At 43.7% G+C, this 20999-nt stretch overlaps 1 protein-coding gene across 4 annotated transcripts in view; it reads right to left on the bottom strand.

The window, feature by feature from the left end:
* Positions 1 to 20999, bottom strand: part of LOC126293354 (uncharacterized) — a 220065-nt gene that overhangs the window by 44360 nt on the left and 154706 nt on the right. For all 4 annotated transcript variants that reach the window (XM_049986555.1, XM_049986554.1, XM_049986556.1 and 1 more), the window contains one exon: positions 12297 to 12419. In XM_049986555.1, coding sequence (XP_049842512.1) covers positions 12297 to 12419 — 123 coding nt within the window. The remainder of the gene's footprint in view (positions 1 to 12296; positions 12420 to 20999) is intronic.

Raw genomic sequence — 20999 nt, 5'->3', positions numbered from 1 at the left:
ATGATGAAAGATCAATGATATTTAGTTGTGTGTGTGTGTGTGTGTGTTTGTGTGTTAGAATGAATGACGAAGGAATTTGTGGTGCATCACAAATGCTACACACAACTTCTTCTGAGAAAAAAAAGAGCTAACTATCCACAGTGAGGGTAGACATTTGTTTCAAAACATGCTTCCCTGCATTACTCCTCTCGATTGTGGCATTTTCTTGGCCTGAACACTGCAGTCCCATTTAAAATCAAACAAGTTCACATGTGTGGACTATACTTATTGTTCGTAAAACACTTTACTGCTGCACGCCTTACTTCTGGAATGGCAGAAATTGGATGACTTCAGGCTGTTAATGCTTTGTGTCTAACCACTATAATAATAACAATAATAATAACAACACTATTGTAGCTCTTATGTAGTTACTGCTGTGTCAAACTGTCAATTAATTCATTTTTCTGATTTGAAGTGAGTAATAAAGCAATTTTTGGACTACTGCAGATACTATCTGCAACATGGAGAAGACATTTTCTTGAGATATTTAGTGTTTGTTATGTATATGTCTCACTTTTGCCATCAGCAATGTACGAGACAAAGTGCAACATGGGTGTACTGGGTGGACTATGCGAGGAACCTTTAACATCCACATCATTTATGCTACCAATTGAGAAAAAGTAATTTTTGACAGCTTATATAATCAATATCAGAGTCTTACAAAACTGTGATAATAGTAATGATATTTTGACAATAAATTAGTTTCATGACTGAAACACAATCTATTCATTTAGTTGTTACCCCTCAGAAAATTTCATTTTATCCCTCAGGGGATTGTTGCGCACAAGTTGGGAATCACTGTTGTAGAGGATCCAGAAATGTCCGTATAAGAGCCAAAGAAATGCCCCTACAGGCAAGAATATTAGTGCTAGAGTTTGAAGTGCTCCTGAAAAACTATGGGGCTCACATTATACTATATACAACAAACTGGTTAAAACTGTGCTAATAGTGTTGAGATTTTTGGGGAAAATTTATGCATATATCAAAAGGCTAGGCTAACAGTAAATGTAGGTTGTGTATTTGTCACAGCAGATGAGAATTAAATCCACCAGATAGAAAGAAACTACATGTGAGATTGTCTGGGCGAGACTCAGTATCAGGGGTGGGCTTATGCTTATAATCAAACAGAAGGCTACTGACCACCAAGCTCACCTGAAGATGTAACAGAAAACTTTAGAGAAAATCCACATTCTGAAGTACACAAGTTTCCAAGTTACACTGTCATCAGGGGAGAAGACTTTCATCATCCAATAATCAATTGGGAAAACTATAGTTTCATAAGTGGTGGACATCACAAGATGTCCTGCGAAACATTACTAATTGCATTCTCTGACAACTACCTAAGACAGATTGTTTGGAAGTCACTCACAATGGAAATATTTTTAGAACTAATAGCAATAAATAGACCAAAACATTTTTAGTATTCCACATACAAGCCAATATCAGTTACTTTGAAGCATTTGCAGCATCAATTATTAGCAAAGTACAGTAAAATAGATAAAGAGGCTATAGTATCATATCTCAATACAAACTGCAAAACATTTATTTCTGGAGAGGAGCCTGTAGAAGAACTGTAGCTCAGATTTAGAAGAATAGTTGACCATGCACTTGACACATACATATCTACCTGTCTAGTCACATTAGCGTAACCATCTGACAAAAGCCTGAATAACCACTTTCTGCGGTAAAGACCACTGTGAGATTTGCAAGTAGAGAGTCAGTGAGGTTCTGGAAGGTATGGACAGGGATGTGGAGGCATGGCTCGATTCTAGTGCAATGACCAGCAATGTTAGGTTTCTCAGCTGAGGATCCATGGTGTGAACAACCCTGACAGTGTTCCCACAGATTCGTGACTGGGCTTAAACCGGGGAAGTTTGATGGCCAGAGCACCAAGGAAAACTCATCCTGGTGCTCTTCAAACCATGTATGTACATTGTGAGCTGTGTGACATGTTGCATTGTCCTGCTGGTATATGCCACTGTGCTGAGGAAAAACAAACTGCATGTAAATTGTTTAGTTGGACAGATAAAAAGTCTACTGACCAAGCGGCAGTAGAACACACACATAAAAGACTGTTGTGATTGGCAAGCTTTTGGAGCCAGTGGCTCCTTCTTCTGGCAGAAGGGTTGAAGGGGAAGGAAGAAGGGTGAAGGAAAAGGACTGGAGAGATCTAGGAAAAGGGGTAGATTTTGGGAAAGTCATCCAAAACCACAGGTCAGAGGAGACATACCATACGGAATGAGAAGAGAAAACTAATTGTTGGGTACTGCATCAGACAAGATTTCAAAACCTGAGAGCTTAAAGGTGGAAGACAGGGTAATATGCAAGAAAGAGATTACTACTAAAACATGGTGCACGAATGAATAAGAGTGAGAAGCTAAGCATTGTACGTAACAGAGGTTGGGAGGAGAGGGGGCGGGTGAAGAACGGGTGGGAAAGACAAGGAAAGATGTAGAAGACTAAAATGGAGTGAAGCAAAGAGTAGTTACAGTGAAAAAAAGCTGACACGGAGGAAATTAATGTAAATTAAGGGCAGGAGGGTGGCGAGAACCAAGAACATGTTGTAGTGCTAGTTCCTACCTGTGGAGTTCTGTGAAACTGGTGTCTGGGGGAAGAATCCAGATGATGTGTATGGTGAAACAGCTGCCGAGGTCAAAAATGACATGTTGTAGTGCATGCTCTACAACAGGATAATGCGAGTTGCAGGTATATACCCTCTGGTAGTCATGCCGATGTAGAAGGCTGAACAGTATTTACATTATAGCTGGTATATGATGTGTTGTTTCACAAGAGGCTCCCCCTTTGAAAGTATATGTTTTACCATTTACAGGGCTATTATAGGTGGTGGCAGGAGGGTGCATAGGGCAAGTCTTGCAGCAGGGACAGTCACAGGGGTAGGAGCCACAGGGTAGGGAGATGGGTGCAGAAGGAGCATAGTGTCTGACAAGGATATTGCAGAGATTGGGAGCGTGACAGAAAACTATTCAAACTGTGATGGGCAATATTTCGGACAGAATGGATTTCATTTCAGGGTACGTTTTAGGAAGTCATGGCCCTGTTGAAGTAGCTGTTTAACACATTCCAGACCAGGATAATACCGCTTCACCAATGGTATGCTCTGAAGCTGTTTTTGGATGGATCAGTAGTACCAGGATTGGACATAATGGCGTGAGAAATCTTCTTTTTCACTATGTTGGCAGGGTAATTACATGCAGTGAAGACTGAAGTGAGAATGGTGGTGTATTGCTATAAAGAGTATGCATCTGAACAAATACGTTCACCTAGGATGTCAAGGCTGTATGGAAGGGAATATCTGACATGGAAATGATGGCAACTGTCAAAAGGTAAGTACTGTTTCTTTGTTGTTAGGTTTAATGTGGACATAAGTGCGTAGCTAGCCTTTGGTGAGGATGAGATCAACATCAAGGAAAGTGGCATGGGATTCAGAATAGGACCATGTGAAATTTAATTCGGAGAAGATATTCAGAGATTCCAGGAATTTTAGCAAGTCAGTCTCACCGTGAGTCCTGATCTGTGAGTCCATATGGTAAAGATGTCATTGATGTATATAAACCAAACCAGGGGCTGAAGACTTATGGATCCCAGGAAAGCCCCTTCCAAGTGATCCATGAAAAGGTTGGCATAGGAAGAAGCCATCCTGGTTCCCATGGCCATACCCCTGATCTGTTTGTATGTCTGCCTCTCAAAGGTGAAGTAGTTGCTGGTAAGTATGAAGTTGATTAAGGTGAGTAGGAAGGATGTCACCATTTTGGTATCAAGTGGGCAATGACTGAGGAAATGTACATGGTGGATGTTTGTATAGAGGGAGGTGGCATCAGTGGTGATAAGCAAGGTGTGTGGTGGGAGGGGGACGGGCCTGGATTTCAGACGATCTAGGAAATCGTTGGCATCTTTGATGTAGAAGGGGTATTTTTGTAGTATGTGTTGCAGGTGTAGAACTTCTCACATCACCCAAAACCACGCACACACACCTTTTAAAGATCCACAAACCCAAACATCCTGGCCGTCCTATAGTTGCTGGCTTCACCCACTGAACGTATATCTGCCTTAGTTGATCAACAGCTGGTCTGGAATGTGTTAATCAACTACTTCGATAGGGCCATGACTTTCTAAAATCATTCCCTGAAATGAGATCCATTCTGTCTTAAATTTTGCCCACCACACTTAGAAAAGCTTTCTGTCACCCTCCCAATCTCTGCAATATTCTTGTCAGACTCTATGCTGCTTTCCCTACCCATGGCTTCTACCTCTGTGACCGTCCCCACTACAAGAGTTGCCCTATGCACCATCCGACCACCACCTATAATAGCTCTGTAAATGGCAAAACATATACTATCAAAGGCGGAGCCACCTGCAAAACGACATGTCATATACCAGCTATAATGTAAACACTGTTCAGTCTTCTACATCGGCATGACTACCAGAGGGTACATCTACATCTACATGACTACTCTGCAATTCACATTTAAGTGCTTGGCAGAGGGTTCATCGAACCACAATCATACTATCTCTCTACTATTCCACTCCCGAACAGCGAGCGGGAAAAACGAACACCTAAACCTTTCTGTTCGAGCTCTGATTTCTCTTACTTTATTTTGATGATCATTCCTACCTATGTAGGTTGGGCTCAACAAAATATTTTTGCATTCGGAAGAGAAAGTTGGTGACTGAAATTTCTTAAAAAGGTCTCGCCGCGACGAAAAACGTCTATGCTGTAATGACTTCCATCCCAACTCGTGTATCATATCTGCCACACTCTCTCCCCTATAACGCGATAATACAAAACAAGCTGCCCTTTTTTGCACCCTTTCGATGTCCTCCGTCAATCCCACCTGGTAAGGATCCCACACTGCGCAGCAATATTCTAACAGAGGACGAACGAGTGTAGTGTAAGCTGTCTCTTTAGTGGACTTGTTGCATCTTCTAAGTGTCCTTCCAATGAAACGCAACCTTTGGCTCGCCTTCCCGACAATATTATCTATGTGGTCCTTCCAACTGAAGTTGTTCGTAATTTTAACACCCAGGTATTTAGTTGAATTGACAGCCTTGAGAATTGTACTATTTATCGAGTAATCGAATTCCAACGGATTTCTTTTGGAACTCATGTGGATCATCTCACACTTTTCGTTATTTAGTGTTAACTGCCACCTGACACACCATACAGCAATCTTTTCTAAATCGCTTTGCAGCTGATACTGGTCTTCAGATGACCTTACTAGACGGTAAATTACAGCATCATCTGTGAACAGTCTAAGAGAACTGCTCAGATTGTCACCCAGGTCATTTATATAGTTCAGGAACAGTAGAGGTCCCAGGACGCTTCCCTGGGGAACACCTGATATCACATCAGTTTTACTCGATGATTTGCCGTCTATTACTACGAACTGCGACCTTCCTGACAGGAAATCACGAATCCAGTTGCACAACTGAGACGATACCCCATAGCTCCGCAGCTTGATTAGAAGTCGCTTGTGAGGAACGGTGTCAAAAGCTTTCCGGAAATCTAGAAATACGGAATCAACTTGAGATCCCCTGTCGATAGCGGCCATTACTTCGTGTGAATAAAGAGCTAGCTGCGTTGCACAAGAGCGATGTTTTCTGAAGCCATGCTGATTACGTGTCAATAAATCGTTCCCTTCGAGGTGATTCATAATGTTTGAATACAGTATATGCTCCAAAACCCTACTGCAAACTGACGTCAATGATATAGGTCTGTAGTTAAATGGATTACTCCTACTACCCTTCTTGAACACTGGTGCGACTTGCGCAATTTTGCAATCTGTAGGTACAGATCTATCGGTGAGCGAGCGGTTGTATATGAGTGCTAAGTAGGGAGCTATAGTATCAGCGTAATCTGAAAGGAACCTAATCGGTATACAATCTGGACCTGAAGACTTGCCCGTATCAAGCGATTTGAGTTGCTTCGCAACCCCTAAGGTATCTACTTCTAAGAAACTCATGCTAGCAGATGTTCGTGTTTCAAATTCTGGAATATTCCATTCGTCTTCCCTGGTGAAGGAATTTTGGAAAACTGCGTTCAATAACTCCGCTTTAGCGGCACAGTCGTCGATAACAGTACCATCGGCACTGCGCAGCGAAGGTATTGACTGCGTCTTGCCGCTTGTGTACTTTACATACGACCAGAATTTCTTCGGATTTTCTACCAAATTTCGAGACAATGTTTCGTTGTGGAACCTATTAAAGGCATCTCGCATCGAAGTACGTGCCAAATTTCGCGCGTCTGTAAATTTTAGCCCATCCTCGGGATTTCGCGTTCTTCTGAACCTTGCATGCTTTTTCCGTTGCCTCTGCAACAGCGTTCGGACCTTTTTTTGTGTACCACAGGGGATCCGTTCCATCTCTTACCAATTTATGAGGTATGAATCTCTCAATTGCTGTTGCTACTATATCTTTGAATTTGAGCCACATCTCGTCTACATTCGCATAGTCAGTTCGGAAGGAATGGAAATTGTCTTTTAGGAAGGCTTCTAGTGGCACTTTATCCGCTTTTTTAAATACAATTATTTTGCGTTTGTTTCTGATGGATTTGGAAGAAATGGTATTGAGCCTAGCTACAATGACCTTGTGATCACTAATCCCTGTATCAGTCATGATGCTCTCTATCAGCTCTGGATTGTTTGTGGCCAAGAGGTCAAGTATGTTTTCGCAACCATTTACAATTCACGTGGGTTCGTGGACTAACTGCTCGAAATAATTTTCGGAGAATGCATTTAGGACAATCTCGGAAGACGTTTTCTGCCTACCACCGGTTTTGAACAAGTATTTTTGCCAACATACCGAGGGTAGGTTGAAGTCCCCACCAATTATAACCGTATGAGTGGGGTATTTATTTGTTACGAGACTCAAACTTTCTCTGAACTGTTCCGCAACTGTATCATCGGAGTCTGGGGGTCGGTAGAAGGAGCCAATTATTAACTTAATTCGGCTGTTAAGTATAACCTCCACCCACACCAATTCGCACGGAGTATCTACTTCGACTTCACTACAAGATAAACCACTACTGACAGACACAAACACTCCACCAACAATTCTGCCTAATCTATCTTTCCTGAACACCATCTGAGACTTTGTAAAAATTTCTGCAGAACTTATTTCAGGCTTTAGCCAGCTTTCTGTACCTATAACGATATCAGCTTCTGTGCTTTCTATTAGTGCTTGAAGCTCAGGGACTTTTCCAGTGCAACTACAGCAATTTACAACTATAATTCCGACTGTTCCTTGATCCAAGCACGTCCTGTAATTGCCAAGCACCCTTTGACATTGCAGCCCATCCCACACTTTCCCGAGGCCTTCTAAACTAAAAAACTGCCCAGTCCACGCCACACAGCCTCCGCTACCCGTGTAGCCGCCAGCTGAGTGTAGTGAACTCCTGACCTATTCAGCGGAACCCGAAACCCCACCACCCTATGGCGCAAGTCAAGGAATCTGCAGCCAATACGGTCGCAAAACCGTCTGAGCCTCTGATTCAGACCCTCCACCCGGCTCTGCACCAAAGGTCCGCAGTCGGTTCTGTCAACGATGCTGCAGATGGTGAGCTCTGCCTTCATCTTGTAAGCAAGACCGGCAGCCTTCACCAAATCAGATAGCCGCTGGAATCCAGAGAGAATTTCCTCAGATCCAAAGCGACACACGTCATTAGTGCCGACATGTGCCACCACCTGCAGCTGGCTGCACGCTGTGCTCTTCATGGCATCCGGAAGGACCCTTTCCACATCAGGAATGATTCCTCCCGGAATGCACACGGAGTGCACACTGGATTTCTTCCCCTCCTTAGCCGCCGTATCCCGAAGGGGCCCCATTACGCGCCTAACATTGGAGCTCCCAACTACCAGTAAGCCCACCCTCTGCGATTGCCCGGACCTTGAAGGCTGAGAATGATCCTCTGAAACAGGACAGGCAGCTGCATCTGGCTCAGCCAGAGACAGTGCCTGAAACCGGTTTGTCAGACGAACCGGGGAGGCTTTCTGATCAGCCTCCGGGGACGCCTTTCGCTGAACGCCATGCCTTGGAATGACCTCCAAATCAACCACAGGCGAGGGCTCAGCCCCACTGCGGGCAGCAACCGGGGCAACCACAGCGGCAGACCGATCTGGGGACAGATGGGACGAGGTTGACATCCCCGTGATACCCGAGTCCGGCTTCCCACAGTGGTGCCCATTGGCAACAGCCTCAAGCTGCGCGACCGAAGTCAGCGCCGATTGCAGTTGTGAGCGAAGGGATGCCAAGTCAGCCCTCATCCGAACACAGCAATCGCAGTCCCTGTCCATTTTAATCGATGTTTAACAACAGTTACCGAAACACGAGTCCGTGCCTAGATAACGCAAGCAGAACACGAAAAGAATGTATCAACTAACCTGTACAAATGCCTAACGACTGCACTACAATCTGCTGAATTTACGATTACAGTAACTAAAACTCGAAATTGCACCTCCTATACGAAACTCACACGCAATTTAAATAAGAATCTACGAAGTAAACACTAAAGCGCGATGCTACAACTGACCAATACTATAATACGCCCGAAATATATGAATTAAACAATGCAAGTACCCAAAAACACGCAAAGAAATTAATTAAACTATCTAAAGAATGTATACTGGCAACTCGCATTATCCTGTTGAAGAGTGTGCTCTACAACAAAACATTTTTGACCTCAGCACCTGTTTCACCATATGTGCCATCTGGATTCTTCTCCCAGACACCAGTTTCTCAGAACTCTGCAGGTAAGAACTAGCACTACAACATGTCTTTGATTCTCGTCACCCACCTAGCATTAATTTATGTTAATTTCCTCCATCGCAGCTTTTCTTCACTGTAACTACTCTTTGCTTCACTCCATTTTAGTTTCCTACATCTTCCCTTGTCTTTCCCATCCGTTCTTCATCCCCCCCCCCCCTCCCCCCCTCCCCCCCCCCCCCTCTACCACTGTTACGTACAATGCTTAGCTTCTCACTCTTATTCATTCGTGCACCATGTTTTAGTAGTAATCTCTTTCTTGCATATTACCCTGTCTTCCACCTTTAAGCTCTCAGGTTTTGACATCTTGTCTGATGCAGTACCCAACAATTAGTTTTCTCTTCTCATTCCATATGGTATGTCTCCTCCGACCTGTGGTTCTGGGTGACTTTCCCAAAATCTACCTCTTTTCCTAGATCTCACCAGCCCTTTTCCTTCACCCTTCTAGCTTCCCCTTCTGCCTGAAGAAGGAGCCACTGGCTCTGGAAGCTAGCGAATCATAACAGTTTTTTATTTGTGTGTTCTACCGCCACTTGGTGAGAAGATTTTTTATCTGTCCAACTAAACAATTTTATCAATACTTGATTGTTTTCATTTTTATAGACTGCACATAAAGGTGGACATGGTCCACAAGGCAGCGCTCACATCAACATGGCTAGACCAAGTATTAGAACACTTCATGGTATGAGGGACACCTAATTGTATACAGACATTGCACAGAAACTTCTAAAGAAACAGATACACCTTCATAATAAAAGAAAGTGAAGAGCTAGAGATAGTGAGATGTTGAACTAAACATGTTTGGTTGTCAAGAGGGCAATACATAACACCTTCAACAACTATCATAACAGAACATAATTGAAGGACCTCTCGAAAAACTTAAACAAATTTTGGTCATAAATACAGCCTGTTAGTGGTACCAAGGTCAGTGTCTAGACACTCTTGGGTACAGCAGGAATTGAAACTAAGAGCAGGAAAGCAAAAAGCAGCAATGCTGAACTTGGTTCTCAAATGTTCCTTTACAAATAAAAGCAAAGAGGTATTGCCCCAATTTGACACTCACACCACTGCAAAGATACTGGTGTCAGTGGTGTTGAGAATAAACTGAAATTGCTAAAACTTAACAAAGTTCCAAGACATGATGGAATTCCCAACAGAATTTGTGGCTACATTAGCCACTATTTTAACATAACTTGAACAAAAAATGTGTTCAGTAAATGCAAGAAAGCACATGCTACACCTATCTATAAGAAGGGTGGCTGAAGTGATGCATGAAACTACCATCCAATAGCCTTTATGTCATTTTATGTTTAATCTTAAAACACATTCTGAGCTCAAAAGTAATGAGGTATCGCAAGCAGAATGACCTCCTCCATGCCAACCAGCATGAATTCCAGGAACATTGACCTGTGAAATTCAACTCAGACTTTTCTCATGTTATATCATGAAAGCCTTGGATCAGAGCAATGTGATAGCTGCAGTCTTCCTCAATTTCTGAAAACAATTTGACTCTGTACAATTTTTATGGTTATTATCAAAAGCATATTTTTTCTTTTTAAAAAGGGAGAATGCAGCACAGTATATTGGAAGGAGAGTCACAATACTGATGTAGAAGTAGCTTCAGTTTTGCCCAAAAGGAATTGTGTTGTGATCCTTGCTGTATGTTGTATATTAATGATCCTGCAGACAATATTAATAATATCCTCAGACAATACTAACTGCAGATGATGCAGCTATCAGTAATGAAGTACTGTCTGGAAAAAGATGTACAGACATTCAATGCGAAATTGATAAGATTGTGAAGTGGCGCAAATATTGGCAAGGACCTATAATTGTTCAAAAAATGTAAAATTGTGCACTTGACAATTTGGATAAAAAAGTATACTATGTCTGCAGTATTAACAAGTCACTGTTGGAATTGGTCAACTCATATAAGAGGAGCTCCTGAGGATACCAATGCTATTCACCCAATTCCCACCAGAACAATGTCGAAAAATCCACAACTCCACAGTTTGCATCTGTATTCACTTCAGACCCCATAGGAACTGAGGTTCATGCACATCAGTGAGTGATAGCACATCATCACCATCATCATTAACACTTAGTAGTGACATGAAATAGAACAATCACATAGATGGAAGTCTTTGGTTTTATTCGTAGAATACTGCGGAAATGAAGTCAACCTAAAAAGGAGAGAGCTTACAAGACAGTCATGGGTCCCAACCTATGCGGCTTTTCGCGGATGATGCTGTAGTATACAGAGAAGTTGCAGCATTAGAAAATTGTAGCGAAATGCAGGAAGATCTGCAGCAGATAGGCACTTGGTGCAGGGAGTGGCAACTGACCCTTAACATAGACAAATGTAATGTATTGCGGATACATAGAAAGAAGGATCATTTATTTTATGATTATATGATAGCAGAACAAACACTGGTAGCAGTTATTTTTGTAAAATATCTGGGAGTACGCTTACAGAACGATTTGAAGTGCAATGATCGTATAAAATTAATTGTTCGTAAGGCGGGTACCAGGTTGATATTCATTGGGAGAATCCTTAGAAAATGTAGTCCATCAACAAAGGAGGTGGCTTACAAAACACTCGTTCGACCTGTACTTGAGTATTGCTCATCAGTGTGGGATCCGTACCAGATTGGGTTGACAGAGGAGATAGAGAAGATCCAAAGAAGAGCAGCACGTTTTGTCACAGGGTTATTTGATAACCGTGATAGCGTTATGGAGATGTTTAGCAAACTCAAGTGGCAGACTCTGAAAGAGAGGCGCTCTGCATCGTGGTGTAGCTTGCTCGCCAGGTTTCGAGACGGTGCGTTTCTGGATGAGGTATCGAATATATTGCTTCCCCCTACTTATACCTCCCGAGGAGATCACGAATGTAAAATTAGAGAGATTAGAGCACACATGGAGGCTTTCAGACAGTCGTTCTTCCCGCAAACCATACGTGACTGGAACAGGAAAGGGAGGTAATGACAGTGGCACGTAAAGTGCCCTCCACCACACATCGTTGGGTGGCTTGCAGAGTATAAATGTAGATGTAGATGTAGATAATATTGCTCAAGTGTGTAGGACCTGTACCATATAGAGCTAACAGGGGATACTGAATGTATAAATAGCAGGACAGCACATATGGTCACAGGTTTGTCTGGCCCATGGGAAACTGTTACAGAAATGCTTGTAGAAACTGAACTGCCAGACACTTAAAGATTCAAGAACTGATTTTATATGACGATTCTAGGAATATGCTACAACCCCCTCCATATCACTCCCATAGAGAACTTAGATTAATTATAGTATGAAGAAAAAAATTTTAAACAGTCATTCTTCCTGCACTCCATAGCACTTCACAGTGGTTTGTAGAGTGTGGATGAAGATACAGATGTATACAGGGTGTGAAATCTAGTTTGTATACTTGCCGCCTCTGGGAGTGACGACAGCTCTATCCTTTAATATGCAGCAGAACTCACCTCCATCATTAGTCACAGGGTGTGCAGTGCTTTCCCTTCTTACGCTTTTGTGCCTTGCCTTGTGTGTGTATTCAGCAGCTGAAGTGCGAGTAGATGCATCCTCCATTGCTCTTGATGGTTGTGCTGATAACAAATAATAACAACAATCAGCAGTTGAAAATTTTCCATCTACACTGCTTGCTGTTAACATTGCAGCACTAGAAAGAATAGAAAAAATAAAATTATACCTATTATGCACATACAGTATAGTATGGAGACACATGGTTAAATTCAGACATCATTTGGAGATATACATGGTGCAAAATTTAGTAGAGACAGCTACCACCTCTCTCAGCAACAACAGCTGTATCCTGTCTGGGCAGTATGGGGTTTTGGGAGGCTAGGTATGGTCTGGTTCACGGTCACTGATGATATCTTCATGGTCTGGACATTGAGTTCTTCACAACCTCAAGACCTTCTCTCACATCCATTTCACCAAGTCCAACTCAACCCAATGTGCCATCTCCTCTCTGATGGCCCCATCCACACCTCTCTCCACATTAAATGCACCAGCCACCAAAAGTGTATGCATTTCGGCACCTACCATCCCTTCCACATCAGAAAATCCATCCCATACAGCCTGACTGCCTGTAGTTCGCACATCTAAAGTGAAGAACTCGCTTGTCCAGTATCCTGAGTCTCACAATGGCCTTCGCAGACAGGCACTATCACCCACACCTAGCCCACAAACAGATTTCCCATGTCATATCCCCCAGTTGAACGGAATGGCCAGTGTCTTGAAAGGAGGGTATAAGATGAACATCAACAAAAGCAAAGCGAGGATAATGGAATGTAGTCGAATTAAGTCGGGTGATGCTGAGGGAATTATATTAGGAAATGAGACACTTAAAGTAGTAAAGGAGTTTTGCTATTTGGGGAGCAAAATAACTGATGATGGTTGAAGTAGAGAGGATATAAAATGTAGACTGGCAATGGCACGGAAAGAATTTCTGAAGAAGAAAAATTTGTTAACATCGAGTAAAGATTTAAATGTCAGGAATTCGTTTCTGAAAGCATCTGTATGGAGGGTAGCCATTTATGGTAGTGAAACGTGGCAATAAATAGTTTAGACAAGAAGAGAATAGAAGCTGTTGAAATGTGGTGCTACAGGAGAATGCTGAAGATTTGATGGGTAGATCACACAAATAATGAGGAGGTATTGAATAGAATTGGGGAGAAGAGGAGCTTGTGGCACAACTTGACTAGAAGAAGGGATCGGTTGGTAGGACATGTTCTGAAACATTGAGGGATCACCAATTTAGTATTGGAGGACAGCGTAGAGGGTAAAAATCGTAGAGGGAGACCAAGAGATGAATACACTAACTAATTAATGGAAAATCTCATATAAAGATGTGAAACAATTACTAACAAAGAGATAGAGGGGCTGGCCAGTACTTACCTAAGCTCAGTACAGCCGATAGAAACACAAAAAACAACCGAAAATTTAAGTTCCTAGCTTTCGGAATAAATGTTCCTTCATCAAGGAGGAGAGAGGGGCAAGAAAGGGAAGAAGGGAAAGTGGATTTAGTTACTCACAACCCAGGTTATGAAGCAACAGGGAAAGGAAAACAGGGAAGGTAGCAAGGATGGAGGCATGGTTGTCAGTGGGAATCCAAAGATATTCTACTGTAGGTACTGTGCCAGCTTCAAACCAAAGAGGATGCATACAGAAGTAAAGAGGTGTATAGTATAAAGATGTAGGATGAAAAGATGCATGCATGGCTAAAGAGGAAAGGGAAAGAGGAGAAGAGTGAAAAGTAAATGGGAGTGAGGTTGTTTAACGTAGTATGACAACAATTAAACTGGCTGAGCGCATGAACGGACACAGACGAACTGTCCGCCTAGCAGATGTCCAATACCCAGTAGTGGAGTATGCCCTCCAGCATAATTCTAGGGACCTAGGAACCTGCTACACCGTATGTGCCATTTGTCTTCTCCCACCCAACACCAGTCCTTCTGAACTGCGGAGGTGGGAACTTGCACTCCAGCACATCCTTTCATCCCGCCATCCCCCTGGACTGAACCTACGTTAAACAACCTCACTCCCATTTACTTTTCAGTCTTCTCCTCTTTCCCTTTCCTCTTTAGCCATTCATGCATCTTTTCATCCTATATCTTTATACTATACACCTCTTTACTTCTGTATGCATCCTCTTTGGTTTGAAGCTGGCACAGTACCTACAGTAGAATATCTTTGGCTTCCCTCTGACAACCATGCCTCCATCCTTGCTACCTTCCCTGTTTTCCTTTCCCTGTTGCTTCATAACCTGGGTTGTGAGTAACTAAATCCACTTTCCCTTCTTCCCTTTCTTTCCCCTCTCTCCTCCCTGATGAAGGAACATTTATTCCGAAAGCTAGGAACTTAAATTTTCGGTTGTTTTTTGTGTTTCTATCAGCTGTACTGAGCTGAGGTAAGTACTGGCCAGCCCCTCTATCTCTTTGTTTCTAGATGAATACACTAAGCAGATTCAGAAGGATGTAGGCTGCAGTAGGTACTGGGAGATGAAGAAGCTTGCACAGGATAGAGTAGCATGGAGATCTGCATCAAACCAGTCTCAGGACTGAAGACTACAACAACAACAACAACAACAACAACAACAACATCCCTGCACATACCCAATCCTCCCACCCCACACAATACCCTGCTACAAACATGCACAGTCTTGACTGCACAATACTAATCTGTACTGGGACAACTGAGCCACATTCTTTGTCAGGGCTGTGATTATCTATCATCGCGCACCGAAATGAGGGACACCCTACACCAAGTCCTTCTCACCCCTCCAAAAGTGGTGTTCTGTCATCCCCAACACAGAGCAAGGCAGCGTAGTTGTTAGCACCATGGACTCACATTCGGGAGGGTGACAGTTCAAACCTGCATCTGGCCATCCAGATTTAGGTTGCCTGTGATTTCCCTAAATCACTTCAGGCAAATGCCACGATGGTTCCTATGAAAAGGCATGCCTGATTTCCTTCCCCATCCATTCCATAATTCGAGCTTGTGCTCTGTCTCTAATGATCTCGTTGTCAGCGGGACATTACACACTAATCTCCTCCTCTTCTTCAGCCCCAACCCTCACAACATCCTAGTCCATTCATATCCCACTTATAGTCACAGCTCCTTGCCACAGGGATTATTTCCCTGTGGAAGACGCAGGTGCATGACCTGCCCAATCTACACATGCAGTAGTACCTATCTACCAGTTCTGTTACAAGCGTATCCTAACCTGTCGGGGGCCGGGCCACCTGTGAAAGCAGCCACATCATATACTAATTCTGCAGAAATCACTGGACAGCTTTTTATGTTGGTATGACTACAAATCAGCTGTCCACCAGGACAAATTATCATGTCCCAAGTGGATGACCCTGTGGCACAACATGCAGCTGAATATAACATGCTTGATTTTAATGGCAGCTTCACAACCCAGAGCTCTGGATTCTCCACTCCACCATCAGCTTTTCTGAACTGCGCAGATGCAAGTTATCCTTACAATAAATTCTTCACTCCTAAAATCATCCCAGCCCCAAACTATGATAACCTACTGCCCCATACATTCCGCCCAACAGTTTCTACCCCTCTCTCCTATAACCTCCACACATTTCATGTCCTGTCAGCCTCACTGTGCTTGCTCTCTGCAACTGCAACCATATGTCCTTTCCCCCATCTGTGCCTCCCCCACACTCCCTCCCCCACCAGCATCCCAACACTGCCACCACCAGCCTTGTGCTGCCACCATCTACAGCATCCTCGCCTGCTCCACCAGAATACAACATTCTTCTCTCCTTCCACTTGTACTCTGCTATCCCTTGCCCTTCCCTGCAACATTCTCAATACCTGTTTTCATTCATCACAACAGCTGCAGTCCAGCTAGAGTAACTGTAGATAGTGTTCATTTGTGCATGGGGTGTACCTGACTGTGTGAAGAAAGCTTTGGTTGAAAGCTCGGTGTGCACCAGGCTTTTTGTTGTGCCTGTCTACAATTTAATGTGTCATCTTTACAGTGAGTTGCTATCTATCCTTTTCACTACTGTTAAGACAGAGGTAGCCATGTTGTGCATTCATTGGCACCCCATACCATCGTTCCGGTCTTGAGCCCATATGATGATACTGAAAGAGAGATGATAAGTACAATCTGACTATATTCATTTTTGAAGATACTTATCTTGCTGCAAACAATTCCTTTTTCTGATTGAAGGCATGTGAAGTAGCTCCTCAATCCTGCACACAGAGTGCACCCCCACTAAATCTGTTGATTTCATATTCTCTTGACAGTTCCAGCACCAGAATTGCAGCACAGTAAACTGCTGTCTCTATAAGCAACTGTCAAACTCTCACACATAACGACAGATGTTTCTTTTTCTTACAGAAGGTGCAACAAGATCTTCTAACAAACAGACAAAAAAAATTCTAATGCAATTTCTGAATAATAAACACACAGCATAATCTTCCCTTATAAACAGAATGTAGCTGAAATACCAATATTAATCATTTGTTTTTCCAAGTACACATTATATGAGGGTTGCTGAGAAAGAAATGCACTGTATTTTTTTCTCAGCTGAAAACAATGCTACAAATGCAAAACATTACGTATGTATTATTTTAAGTCTCCTGAGTGAGCACGCCAAGTTTCCATCACTTCTAACAGATAGCAATGCTGCAGGACAGTTTCGAAATGGCATCTGTAGGTGTAGGAACACGCCATCATTGAATTTCTCACTGCAGGAAAAGAAACTACGGGGAATATTCACAAACACTTATGCAAAGCCTATGGAGCCTCTGCTATTGAGGGAAGTACAGTTGGTCACTGGGCATGGAGAAGACAGTCATCAGAAGGCAGTTTGGTGGAGCTCCATGATTTGCAGCAGTTGGGGAGACCATCCACAGTTGTCACACCTGACCTAGCCCACTCGGACTCCCACTTGTTTGGGCCATTAAAAGATGCCATTCGTGGAAGACAGTACAACGATGATGAGGAGGTGATTCACATGGTGAAGCACCAGGTGGGGTGGCTGAGTGGTTCTAGGCGCTACAGTCTGGAACGGCGCTACCGCTACGGTCGCAGGTTAGAATCCTGCCTCAGGCATGGATGTGTTTGATGTCCTTAGGTTCTACATCTACATCCATACTCCGCAAACCACCTGACGGTGTGTGGCGGAGGGTACCCTGAGTACCTCTATCGGTTCTCCCTTCTATTCCAGTCTCGTATTGTTTGTGGAAAGAAGGATTGTCGGTATGCTTCTGTGTGGGCTCTAATCTCTCTGATTTTATCCTCATGATCTCTTCACGAGATATACATAGGAGGGAGCAATATACTGCTTGACTCTTCGGTGAAGGTATGTTCTTGAAACTTTAACAAAAGCCCATACCGAGCTACTGAGCATCTCTCCTGCAGAGTCTTCCACTGGAATTTATCCATCAGCTCCGTAACGCTTTCGCGATTACTAAATGATCCCGTAACAAAGCGCGCCACCCTCCGTTGGACCCTATCCATGTTTTCTATCAACCCCATCTGGTACGGACCCCACACTGCCGAGCAGTATTCAAGCAGTGGGCAAACAAGCGTACTGTAACCTATTTCCTTTGTTTTCGGATTGCATTTCCTTAGGATTCTTCCAATGTATCTCAGTCTGGCATCTGCTTTACCGATGATCAAGTTTTTATGATCATTGCATTTTAAATCACTCCTAATGAGTACTCCCAAATAATTAATGGAATTAACTGCTTCCAGTTGCTGACCTGCTATATTGTAGCTAAATGATAAGGGATCTATCTTTCTATGTATTCACTGCACATTACACTTGTCTACATGGAGATTCAATTGCCATTCTCTGCACCATGTGTCAATTCGCTGCAGATCCTCCTCCATTTCAGTACAATTTTCCATTGTTACAACCTCTCGATACAACACAGCATCATGTGTAAAAAGCCTCAGTGAACTACCGATGTCACCCACAAGGTCATTTATGTACACTCCTGGAAATTGAAATAAGAACACCGTGAATTCACTGTCCCAGGAAGGGGAAACTTTATTGACACATTCCTGGGGTCAGATACATCACATGATCACACTGACAGAACCGCAGGCACATAGACACAGGCAACAGAGCATGCACAATGTCGGCACTAGTACAGTGTATATCCACCTTTCGCAGCAATCCAGGCTGCTATTCTCCCATGGAGACGATCGTAGAGATGCTGGATGTAGTCCTGTGGAATGGCTTGCCATGCCATTTCCACCTGGCGCCTCAGTTGGACCAGCGTTCGTGCTGGACGTGCAGACCGCGTGAGACGACGCTTCATGCAGTCCCAAACATGCTCAATGGGGGACAGATCCAGAGATCTTGCTGGCCAGGGTAGTTGACTTACACCTTCTAGAGCACGTTGGGTGGCACAGGATACATGCGGACGTGCATTGTCCTGTTGGAACAGCAAGTTCCCTTGCCGGTCTAGGAACGGTAGAACGATGGGTTCGATGACGGTTTGGATGTACCGTGCACTATTCAGTGTCCCCTCGACGATCACCAGAGGTGTACGGCCAGTGTAGGAGATTGCTCCCCACACCATGATGGCGGGTGCTGGCCCTGTGTGCCTCGGTCGTATGCAGTACTGATTGTGGCGCTCACCTGCACGGCACCAAACACGCATACGACCATCATTGGCACCAAGGCAGAAGCGACTCTCACCGCTGAAGACGACACGTCTCCATTCGTCCCTCCATTCACGCCTGTCGCGACACCACTGGAGGCGGGCTGCACAATGTTGGGGCGTGAGCGGAAGACGGCCTAACGGTGTGCGGGACCGTAGCCCAGCTTCATGGAGACAGTTGCGAATGGTCCTCGCCGATACCCCAGGAGCAACAGTGTCCCTAATTTGCTGGGAAGTGGCGGTGCGGTCCCCTACGGCACTGCGTAGGATCCTACGGTCTTGGCGTGCATCCGTGCGTCGCTGCGGTCCGGTCCCAGGTCGACGGGCACGTGCACCTTCCGTCGAGCACTGGCGACAACATCGATGTACTGTGGAGACCTCACGCCCCACGTGTTGAGCAATTCGGCGGTACGTCCACCCGGCCTCCCGCATGCCCACTATACGCCCTCGCTCAAAGTCCATCAACTGCACATACGGTTCACGTCCACACTGTCGCGGCATGCTACCAGTGTTAAAGACTGCGATGGAGCTCCGTATGCCACGGCAAACTGGCTGACACTGACGGCGGCGGTGCACAAATGCTGCGCAGCTAGCGCCATTCGACAGCCAACACCGCGGTTCCTGGTGTGTCCGCTGTGCCGTGCGTGTGATCATTGCTTGTACAGCCCTCTCGCAGTGTCCGGAGCAAGTATGGTGGGTCTGACACACCGGTGTCAATGTGTTCTTTTTTCCATTTCCAGGAGTGTATATTGTGAATAGCAACGGTCCTATGACACTCTCCTACGGCACACCTGAAATCACTCTTACATCGGAAGACTTCTCTCCATTGAGAATGACATGCTTCGTTCTGTTATCAAGGAACTCCTCAATCCAATCACACAATTTGTCTGATAGTCCATATGCTCTTACTTTGTTCATTAAACGACTGTGGAAAACTGTATTGAACGCCTTGCGGAAGTCAAGAAACACGGCATCTGCCTGTGAATCCGTGTCTATGGCCCTCTGAGTCTCTTGGACAAATAGCGCGAGCTGGGTTTCATACGACCGTCTCTTTTGAAACCCATGCTGATTCCTACGGAGTAGATTTCTAGTCTCCAGAAAAGTCATTATACTCTAACATAATAGGTGTTCCAAAATTCTACAACTGATCGACGTTAGAGATATAGGTCTATAGTTCTGCACATCTGTTAGACGTCCCTTCTTGAAGATGGGGTTTAAGTAGTTCTAAGTTCTAGGGGACTGATGACCTCAGCAGTTAACTCCCATAGTTCTCAGAGGCACTTGAACCAACCATGGTGAAGCACTGGCTCTGCCATCACGACAAGGAATGGTACCAACAGGGCATACACACCCTTGTTCCTTGCTGGAGAAAGTCTAAATCACGGGATGGAGACTACGTGGAAAAATAGTGTGTGTAGATAAAACACCATTCACTCATGTGTGTAATTCTCATTATGTTCAATAAAGAATTATTGAAGAAAAAAAAAAGTGGTGCCTTAGTTTCTGGGAAACCCTCATACTTGATGCAGATGATGCTACAATTTTAATAGGCAGCAGTATAGAATTATATTTCACATTTAGTTCTAATGTATCACACTATGCTTCATTTCTATAATAGGATTTAATTTATCTATTTATTTAAAAAATAGAAACAAATAATCATAAGAAAGAAAGGGACCTTTTGCACCGACTGTAATTTAAGGATTTCCCACAAGTCTTTGTTGCTCATGTATGTGAAATACATTACTCATATGAAATATCATTTCACTTCCTCATAAAATGCATTTCATACAGAAAAATTAAAAAGTAACTTTATAAATTGAACACAGAATAAATAGAAATGTCATAAATGCATCACTGGAGTAGGAGGTAAATTTGGATGAAGTCCAGATCAGTTTAAAGACAGCTATCAAAGTGTCCTCAAGGTGAATACTGTTCCTACACCCCAGTACTGTATTTGCACAGTTCTCTTCAAGGCAGTATGCCTTTGCCTTCCGTTGGCCTTTAAACTTATTTAC

Source organism: Schistocerca gregaria, chromosome 10 (genome assembly GCF_023897955.1).
Source record: "Schistocerca gregaria isolate iqSchGreg1 chromosome 10, iqSchGreg1.2, whole genome shotgun sequence".
Lineage (NCBI taxonomy): Eukaryota > Metazoa > Arthropoda > Insecta > Orthoptera > Acrididae > Schistocerca > Schistocerca gregaria.
Note: the sequence above shows the minus strand (reverse complement) of the source record. Positions and strands in the feature narration are given on the sequence as shown.